This window comes from Gobio gobio (genome assembly GCF_949357685.1).
Source record: "Gobio gobio genome assembly, chromosome: 8".
NCBI classification, from domain to species: domain Eukaryota; kingdom Metazoa; phylum Chordata; class Actinopteri; order Cypriniformes; family Gobionidae; genus Gobio; species Gobio gobio.
In genome coordinates this window covers 19,089,458-19,100,117 of record NC_137114.1, presented here as the reverse complement: position 1 = coordinate 19,100,117, position 10,660 = coordinate 19,089,458, and the positions used below count along the sequence as shown (strand labels likewise).

The 10,660-nt window shown below is 39.6% G+C and overlaps 1 protein-coding gene across 1 annotated transcript in view; it reads right to left on the bottom strand.

Annotated features, from left to right (window-relative positions):
- Positions 1-2,225: 2,225 nt before the first annotated feature.
- Positions 2,226-10,660, bottom strand: part of robo1 (roundabout, axon guidance receptor, homolog 1) — a gene marked incomplete at its 5' end in the record, with an annotated part of 366,802 nt that continues 358,367 nt past the window's right edge. The window contains 3 exons of the mRNA XM_079823622.1: positions 2,226-3,382; positions 7,117-7,328; positions 7,416-7,700. Coding sequence (XP_079679748.1) covers positions 3,368-3,382; positions 7,117-7,328; positions 7,416-7,700 — 512 coding nt within the window. The 3' untranslated portion in view covers positions 2,226-3,367. The remainder of the gene's footprint in view (positions 3,383-7,116; positions 7,329-7,415; positions 7,701-10,660) is intronic.

Sequence of the window (10,660 nt, the reverse complement as noted above, 5' to 3'; positions counted from 1 at the left end):
AAGTTACTGCAACGTGTTTAAACACTGCAACGAGTTTAATAGATGATACCAAGATGAGATATTTACCTTCAACCCACTCGGATTCCTGGATGGTTTCCAACAACGCACTAGCCGAGTCTTTCGTTACCGCTGTACCAGAAAAGGACGGTCTGTCCCAACAATACGCTGGTCGGAACCGCTCCGGTTGTTATCCTTTAATTTCTTGTAATCTTGTCTTAATTTCTTCAACTTCTCTCTGCACTGTTTTCCAGTGTGACTGGAACCGAGTCGATATCTTCAGGTAACGTTATACCTTTTCATTGCGGGTCGCCGTTTCCAGTTCCCGCTGGATGTCCTCCTCCGCTTATATGCTCAATAAAGCCTGAGCCTCGTCGTCGGTCCATCGGTCGAATTTTTTGTTGAACTCCATTGTTGCAAAGAAAATATTTACTGAACGCAGAACCCACGAAACCCACCTCGCAAAAGACTTGTAAATATGGCGGTGTAAAATAAAATGCTGCGAGAGCTCAACCAATCAGCATGTTCAGCGCCCAAGTCCCACCCCCGAAAGTTCGCGAACTTTTCAAAAGTACCACCTCGCAAGCAGGGCCGTTTGGAGGGGGAAATATTTACCCGGAACTTCATTTAGACCCTGGTTCCTGCGGTCGAAACACACCGAGTTCCCCCCCAAAGTTCCTGGTTCCGGGGTAAAGTACCTTAGGTAGTGCTGAGAATCGATTTAAAAAAAAAAAATTTACTAATTAATCAAAGAAATTCAGTAATTAATCACGATTAATACGTTTTTAATATTTTGATATTGTAATTTCAGTTACTCTCCAAATGAATGTAGAAACAATTTATTGACAGCATATTTTTAAATGTGTTGTATTTTCATGTTTTTATGAATGAAGGCCAGTATCACTGATGTCTCTATGAAACATTAATGACGTTACATTACAGTATAACTGAAATCTACCAATTTCAACATTTATTAGGTTTTTAAAAAAACTACTTTTAATTTAAGTGAACTTAAAACAATCTTTACGTAAACCCATTATAATAAATGTTATTTGTACCTGTGCCTTCCCTGTTAGACATATACAGAAATGTAATAGTTATCAAACACCCTTCTTAACTGTATAAAAAATAAATGAAATATAGATTAATCATCATTAAAGCTACAATTTTCTCTGTTCCCGTTGTTCTTTGATGAACATAAAGTGACAGGAGCCCTATTGACGCCTGTCATTAAAGAACAGCCGCGGATCTTACGCGCTGTCCCGCACATCTCATTTCCTCACAACTCTTTAAGTTCATTTAAGACGTTATTTAACTAATTTAAGACTCCTAATATGAGAATACTCAAAATGTTCTGTGTTGTTATTGTTTGTTCATGAGCAAAAGAGAACTCGATGTGAGCAGGAGACTGACGCGAGTCTGTGCGTCCTGTGTGTGTGTCAGAGTGTCCCTCGATTAGCTGAGGTGAGACGCAGACACACACACAGGACATTGACATACAGCGCGTTCTCGTGTCTTGTCGCGCTTAGAAACATTTACATGTATAAGAGCGTGATCATATAATGTAACGCTTTGCAAAAATGGATGTAAAAACGGACGTTGGAAATTATCGCGGCCGGAAAAATTAGAGCTAATTTTTGCTATCGTGCGATTAATTGATTTAATCGCGACAGGCCTAGACATAAATGACTGTCGTGTTATTCGAAAATTCTCCTTCCACTCTGTGAAGTGGAGCAGGATAACACCAGTCCTTGTTTCGGACTCATCCACACACACTTTATTTTGAATGCTTAATATAAGCAGCACGGCACAGTGGTTCATGTGCCCGTCAACTCCTAATGGACCCGAAATAAAAAATAGTATGCGCAAACAGCGGACAACTCTGTATATTTGTGCAGTGTGTGCATGCCAAACGATAACCTTTTATTCCAGTACTTCTGTGATTTAATGTGAATTATTGTAAGACAGAAAATGATACTGTGTGTGTGTGGTTGAAAAGACCAACACAGATCTGAATGCTCTGATAGACAGGCAAATAGTTGTCTTTCAGGGAAAAAAAATGGAATGTGTGTTTGAATCGAGATTACAATCTTTTAACGATCAATCATGCAGTAGTAGTAATGTAGTGAAATCTGTCATAATGCATAAATAAGACAAACACCAAGCAGGTCAGTTTCAGTATTTTGATTTATTTTTTTCTTCATTTTTTTAATATGCTTTTTTGTTTTAAGAAACAAATGCTTGCAGATGTCAAATGAATTAACACTCACATCCTCACCCCTTTTAGAGCGTGACTGACACAACCTCGGCCAGCCAATCACGACCAGATTCTCAAACCGACACCCACTTCCTGTTAAGTGCATATGTAAATCGAAAAAAAACAATGATTTCTCTTTTTAATGACGAAAGTGCACTGGTGGAGCAATACTTTCGTAAACATAACATCCCTGCATTATTCCTGTATATTTATTTCCTTTTTGCAGGATGTCTTGAGCTGGAATGAGAATCTGGAAAAGACACCGAAGGTAAGGATGCAGGGATTTGTTTCCATTCATTCACTCGTTTGTAAACAGCTTATCCTTTTTTTTTCTTTTCCCAACCCTACATCGACAGGTTTAACAAGGCCTTTTGTCGTACCGTTTGCGCTCCCCTCGCGTAAGACAAAAAGGTTAATCAATAACATGGTTCAAAATAAAGTTTAGTGATTGTGCTTTTAAAACCAAAGTCAAACATAGAACAACAAACATCGACAATGACAAAAGAATAACAGTGCATTACAAAAAACAAACGAACAAACAATAACCCTCAAAATGTGGCACTTTTCCTGGGGCAGTTTAAACACTATGACAATTTACAACCAGGATGGCGGCTATAAAAAAAATTATATTAACTGGCGTAATTTAAAATTATTCAAATAAGTCAAGGAAGACAAATGTAATGTACCACAATGGATTATAAAAGACAGTTAGATATGTATACACGTGTATGTACATGTCAGCCAGTCCCTTTGTGCCTGGAGTTTCATTACAGTAACAGCTGACTGACAACCTTCTCGCCAAGGTGAACAAAGCCATAATCAGTTTCAGGAGCTAACGGACGCGCCATATTGCATTGGAATCAAAACAAAACCGCTTTAGCCCCTCTCAAATGTACCCTTCGTTTTTGTTTTGTTTGTTTTTTTTCTTCTGTCTTTTTTCTTCTTTAAATGCACATTGAAATTAAGGTAAATAAATGAAGAATGGTTGGTCAGTTTTCCAAACGTGACTCTGGGCCGGTAGCTTTCAGTAAAAGATACCACCGAGATGGTCAAACTGCACTGAAGATGGTTGCTGAGGACGTTTAAACAGCCTATTTTTTTTCTTCTTCATCTTCAGCTCTCCACCATCTGAAAAAAAAAAGATTGTAGCATTATAGCAAACATCATACAAGAAAGAAAATACACATGTACCATCCAAAGAGTGATCATGCAGAGAAAGTTTTCATTTAGTTTTATTGTTTTAAATTACCTTCTATTCGTTTTTTTAGTTTAGCTTTATTTGTTAGTTGCCAAGGCAAAATGTAAAATCTCCGGTAACACTTTACAATCAGGTTTGAATAGTTAACATGAACTAATAATGAACTGCACATCTACAGCATTTATTCATCTTTGTTAATTTCAACATAATGTTAACAAATGAAACCTTATTGTAAAGTGTTTCCAAATTTTCATTTCCAAGTTTTTCACTTAACACTTATATTTTATTTCAGCGTTACTTAACTAAAACTATTAAAAATTATTTGTAGTAATGTTTAATAGTTTTAGTTAACAATAACAAAACGGAGTTACACAGTGCTCAGGTTTGTATCTTGTCCAATTACACAGTTTAGCAGGAGCTCGCTATCCACCTTATTTTGCAACAGGGAAGTAAGCCATTTGCTGTGAATGTGCGAGACTTCCTATTCATTAGTCGCAATAGGTAAATAACTAGAAGAATAACAAAGTGCACTAATTATAGAACTATTTGCACTACAAGCCAGTGTGTTTATGAATATGATAATAAATGAAAATAAGCTGATAAGATATACCAGTTTGCAATATAAAACAGCGTACCAGGCTGTTTTTGTAGAGGTAAAATAACTAGAAGCGGATGACGCTGGAAGCTTTGCACATTCAAGTTAGAATTGGTCATGCCCGATTCTTAAGTGAGAAATGCAGATCCATCAGGGGTGTCAAATTCTGCTCCTGGAGGGCCAGTTTACTGCAGAGTGTAGTTCCAACCTGCCCCAACACACTTGCCTAGAAGTGTCTAGTAATCCTGAACACCTTGGCCCTGTTTACACCTGGTCGATCCAATCGCAACACAAAATACAGGTGAAAACGGGATCTAAAACGTTTTGAGCTTGTCCACTTTTGAACACATCCAGAGGTTGTCGAAAAACGCATCTGAACAGCCACAAAAGAGCGGCTTCTCTCCGCCTACTGACCTAATGCGTAAACATTATGGGGAACGTGCTAGCCAGACGGGATTTAAGCATTGTTGGCTGAAGACCCAAGTTTGGTTTGAAGACAAAAAATGTATCAGCACAATGTTTTCTCACCATTCCTGATTTCTAACGCACTCACAATGTTCGTCTTGCGGCTGTCAGAGCATACTCTCTGTATGTTTTTCCATCATCTCCGGTCACGTACATATGTAAACTGCTTGAGATTATTATGTCCATTACATCGAAAGATCTGAAAAAGCCTATATATTTACCCATCCATAGACCCTCCCTTTGAAGAAATCAGGACAGAAGTTGAAAGTGGACAAAAGAGATAGAATAAAACACCTGGGCTGCGTTCAGCCCCGACAAAACGTTGCAAAACATTTTTTAAACGGAAACGGTGCTTCGTTGAACACCCTGTTCTGTTGACGCAAGAGTTGTAACTATGGCAGCCTAGAAGGCCATTCTTTGTGTTCTTTCTGAGGAATTTTCGGAGCCTGATAAAATCGATATAAATACGTGTTTAATACTGCAAAAATACATGCAATCACTGCCCTTGCTGTCCAGAATAAATGACAACACCCCAATCCCATATTTAACTTTTTCATGTCCTGGTAATCAATTCTAATTTAAATCATTTTATTTCTAGTTCTTACTTTTTAATAGCTTGTATTTTCTTTCTCACTTTATGTCAAGCAATTACCATATATGAAATTTGGTATATAAATAAACTTGCCTTGCAATGAAGCTAAATTTATAAATAAATACATCATGTTGATTATAATATATATAAAAAACTCTTACGACAATCATGTCTTCTAATATCTTCAATTATTGTGTATACCGAGCTGCAGCGGACACATTTGTAAACATCTTTACTTGGACCCATTGTGTGAGCGGTCTCTTTAATACCACGTGTTTTATATACATAATGCTGCGGATTGGACTGACATATTTGACACACCCACCAAATTAGGGCTGCTCGATTATGGAAAAAATCATAATCACGATTATTTTGGTCAATATTGAAATCACGATTATGTAACACGATTATTTCACATGACTTTGGGAATGTGTTGTATTTATTAAAAATACACCTTTCAACAATTCAATTGAAATTGTAACATTTGTTGTACTTTTTGAACTATTAAAATAAATAATATAACATATATTCGAATCAAAGTATAAAAGTATTCACGTAAAAATGATAACCACAAATAAATAAGATCAACAATATGGTTCGGCTATGCTTTTCATGTACGTCTAACATTAGTTTTCAGGTACAGAAATGTATCAAATGTAAAATAACATTGCATATTTGAGTGCATAAATTAAAGATTAATCCTATTAAACTTACAAAAGCTATTCAATCAAGAGCGGTGAGTGATGTCCTTGTCTTTTGTTGTTTGACATTAAACAGACAGCAGTAAAGGCTACTGCCCCTTTAAGACCTCGCGTCTTCTTTATCGACTGTATAAAGTTCACTTAAGGCATATACAGACTGTCTGCTAAGATACTCATCAAGATGGACATGTTGACATACGTTTTGTGTGAGTTTGTCCGTTTAAGAGCAAGACTTGAAAGATAACTCAATATTTGCGCGCTGAGAGACGTGTGCGCGCTCTCGGATGAACGCACAGAGACACATTTTCTCACAGCGCGCGCGGCTTCTCATTCTAAACCTAAACCCTAAAGCACTAAACCCGGGTGATGACGGTGAAAACGACTGGTCATATTCGAAAATATGGCAGCACTCGCAATCTCGCATGCATTGAACAAAGTTTACAAAGAGAGAATTATTTGAAAAATATGAAGGAAAAAAAGGACGTTTACACGGCTCCCCTGCTCTCGTCAGTTTTTGTTTCTTTATTAGATTGTCATAGGTCACTCTGTTTAATTTTCAAGTGGTTAAACAAATTCGTGGTGTTGCCTTGCGTTGCAGCCACTACCATGTAGCAAATCTTGCACGAAACATATTTCTGCTATCGTCTGATTCCTCGAAGCCAAAATGTTCCCAGACAACGGAGTTGGTTTTGCCTTTTTTGCTCACCAAACGCTGCTGTAACTGCCCTCCTTCTGCCATCTTTACTCGCGCTGAGTTTTTAAATTCCAGCGGATGATATGAACACGAGACTCACGAACTGAGAGAGATTTGTGGGTTCGGGAGGGGCGGATGTGCGCGTGCGCGTTTCATTCAGAACGCAAGGCAAAATAATCGTTTTTTCTCGATTGTACTATTTTGGTGATCGTTGGGAGGCAAAATCGAAATCGAAATCGAAATTCGATTAATTGCACAGCCCTACACCAAATGAGAAAAAACGCATCTCAAACCCGTTACACACCGTTTCCAGGAAACATGATGTTCAACCGGAAACCGTAGCAAAACGTTGCGCACCGGTTTGAGCTTTGGACGTGCCCCTGGTGTAAATGGGAATGTGTCTCCTTGGTCTACATGTGATCCGATCGATCAAGAGGCATCTTAATACCAGGTGTAAAGACCAGGGCCCTAGATTAGCTGGTTCAGGTGTTTTTGATTCATTCAGCAGGATAGTGGCCTTCCAGGAACAGGACTGTACATCCCTGCTACACATATATGGTATACCAGAATATCAAGTATTCCTTTCATTTCCAGGTATGTTCGGAGTGAGGACATACCTCAAGCTCATCCCCTCCTGTCTGGAAGGCTCCTATGGTGTTTAGCCCAATATCTGCAGGGTTTCTGCGGGACCCTGGAGCCCCCTCGCCTCTCCGCCGTCCACCGGACCCCCGAGAGGACAGCGAACTGGAGGAGCTAGGGTCCCTCTCTCCACGAGGACTGTGGACGGCTGGGAAAGATGGGCGACTATAAGGTAGGATGTCCTCTGGGCCTGAAAGAGACAAGGAAATGATAAAGGTAGGTAACTTGACAATTATTTATCGTGGTATTTAGAGACAACAGGAATGTAGCGCAGTACCTGGGTGTTGGCGGCTCTTCGGGGCTGCACCGGCATCTTGTTTGCTGCTTTTCCCCGTTCTTTGACCCCTCTGTATATCTTGGCCCTCCCTTCGTTCTGAAGAGCTGGTCCGGGTGTCCGAGCCATCCCGGGGCCTGGGTCCACCCGAACCCGTTCGCCTGTCCTTGCCATCAGCAGAATTAGATCTGGGCGACATGGCTCCCCGTGGGCCCTCAGGGATAGTTTTGGCCGGGTGTGTTGGAGACTTCAGCATGGCTGGCGGAGGAATCGGAGGAGGGGGAAGATCTGCGAGGAAACAACAAAACGCATTAGTGAACGTTTGACGATATCTTGTGTCAGTGTATCATTTGCCATACAAGTTTACATTTAAGCTCGCTCAACACGCTATATTCACACATGCTTGTGTCCTTCAGAACCAGACGTTCAGCTAATTGACACCAGAACTCATTTGTCTGGCACCCGGAAGGTGCCATGGAAACACAGCTGTGCCGTTGCGTTGCAACCCTCCAAACAGCTGCACGCTGGAGCCCTTTCCCACCGAGGTGCCGCTAGTCAGTCCAGAAACTGTGAATGACGGTTCATAACTGTCCCTGGATGTCTCAACGCTTCCCATGCCAGTTATTCAGGGTTGTTTACAATTGCTGTTCTTGTTAAAAAGCATCGCCCTAAAAAAAGTCTTCCAAGCTCTCTGCATGACGGATCCTGTAAACTTGTGCCAGGGACAAAGAATCCTGATTACATTTGAAATCAACATGGATATGAATGACCAGAGACACAAATAAACACGTTACGTAACATAAGTAGGCGCTTGTTGACTAGTTTAAAAAGTGCTAAAATTGTGCTTGGGTGGTGCGTCAACATTTTTACACATTCAAGGTCAAGGCGCACCGGGCGCGTGTCTCGTTTTGTTGGAGGAGAGCTTAGCCCGCCTTCATCACTGCTCTGACACTCAGCAAAATATGAGAAGGATCAGTCGATCATGGACGTGGATGGTTTTTCTAAGTCCTGTGGTGTCTTGCAGTAAGTCAGGCGGCGGATCGATGCCAGGGTGAGAGAGACAGGGCACATTTCACAGGAGCAGAAGAGAGCTGTTAGATTTACGAGAGGGGTGGATGAGTGAGGGAGGGTCTATACTTTATACAACAGCAGCGCTACTGTCCTTATTTGCTTGTGTAGTTTCTGCGTCACCGTGAAATTAATAGTAGTGTAAAATGCGTCCTTCTTGCTTAGGTGAGGTAGGAACGATAGTGTTTAGTGCTGCTGAAAATTCAGCTTTGTCATTACTTTTTTTTTTAGCTAACACTAAGTTCTTGTTACATGTATTTACTATAGTAATAGTATAGGGCTGGGCGATATGGCCAAAAAAGAAATCTCTCTGCATTTTTGGGTTGAATGGTGATACACGGTATATATCCCAGTATTTTCTCAGCTTTTTTATTTGGATAAAAAAAACTGTATCAATAAAAAAATTAAAAAAAATTATATATATATATATATATACATTTTTTTTTTTCCAACTACAAATATTGTAGAAATATGTATATTTTAGTGAAAATTATAGTGCTCCATTTGTTTGGCGCGCATGCGAGCGGTGGCACTCATTCACGGAAGCCTGAATTTTAGCGGAGACTCTTTTAGCGAAGGCTTGTCCTCTCCCGACAGCAAGGTGGACATATTTGCATGACTTTCTAATATTTACAGATGGAGAATATACCTGTGAAGTGTAAGTTATGCACTGAGGAAAGCACCACATCTCAAACACACTGAACAGTGCAAGTATGCATGACGGGCAAGCTGCTTTAAACTATACGAAGTCTTACAGGTTATTTTGAAGCCCTTAATATAAAGCATGTCTTGTGTTTAGGACAAACTGGATTATACACTTTACCTGCATCAGTGTCCTCCGCAATTTTTCGGATGCGCTTCAATCTACTGTACATAAATATAAACGGTACTGCCTCATTCCATATTGTTTCAAAAAATATATATCGATATATCGCACAAACTCGATATACTGCCCAGCCCTATATAGTAATAACTACACATTAGGCATAATTACATGCAACTAACCCTAAACTAAACCCTAATCCTACCCTAAGCCAAATAGTAAGTACATGTAGTTAATTAATATTACTCTATACATTTAAGTTAGCCTACAAATCTAGACGCACCCCAGTGGCAGCAAATGTAATTTGCAGACAGGGTAGTCTAGCAACTCGCCGTTGGCTTGCGAGCTTGAAAAACCAAACTCTGGTCAGGCCAATCACATTGTGTATAGAGTCGGTGGGCGGGCTTAACATAATGATGGCAGAGTTGCGGCGGTTCCGCATGAATTCCCTACTACTTGAAAACAAAGACGACGCTTCTTCATTGCTCTTGTTGGTTGTAGCGCTATCCTATTGCGTGCAAAGGGAATTTGAAAGACAACTGTGTATCCGGCCCCTCGGATTGAGCCCTGTCAATGCTGTGTTCCCAGACCTAACATCTTGATGTGGGTCTGGCTTGTCAGGCAACATTTAAGTACTATTACACTGTAACACAGACGCCTTAAAATAGTGTAACTTTTTTAAAAATAGAAAACTGTTGTAACAATTGTAATATTATTTCACAGTATTTTACTGTATTAAATGCAGCCTGTGGGAGCTGAGACTTTTCATAAACAAAACTAAAAATATAACCAACCCCAAAACTTTTGAAAGATAATGTGTGTTTGCAAATGCATCAGCTATTTTATAAAATGGCTTGTTACTTGAGCTAAGATGATCAACCTGAGCTGCCTAACATACACACTGCATTCAAGCAGGCACATAAAACCTATTTCTATAGATTACTTCTAATGTCTTCCTGTATTATATTTTTACTTGGCTGCAGTGCAAAGAAATCAAATGGTGGCCAATCAACCGAAACCTCTAGAAAATGTCAGCTTGGCTCATGAATAGCTACATTTAAATAATTCCTACAGCTCTGTTTTTAAAGTTCTCAGAACATGGATGTTCTTCATTTTAAAGTTTGAAAATAACTGTCGACTTGCACTTCACATATATCTAATCAGCTAAAAATTGCTCTGTGAAATGATTGAAAAACTGCTGGGAAACGCCGTGGGAATTCATTCAACCTACATATTATTTTCAGCCGCTTTCACAAGTTTTCATACTCATATTTGTTACTTGATAACCAAAGACATCTGACATTACCATAGAAAACTTAGAAACATGCAAAAGAAGGGAAATAAGACAAAGAGAGAG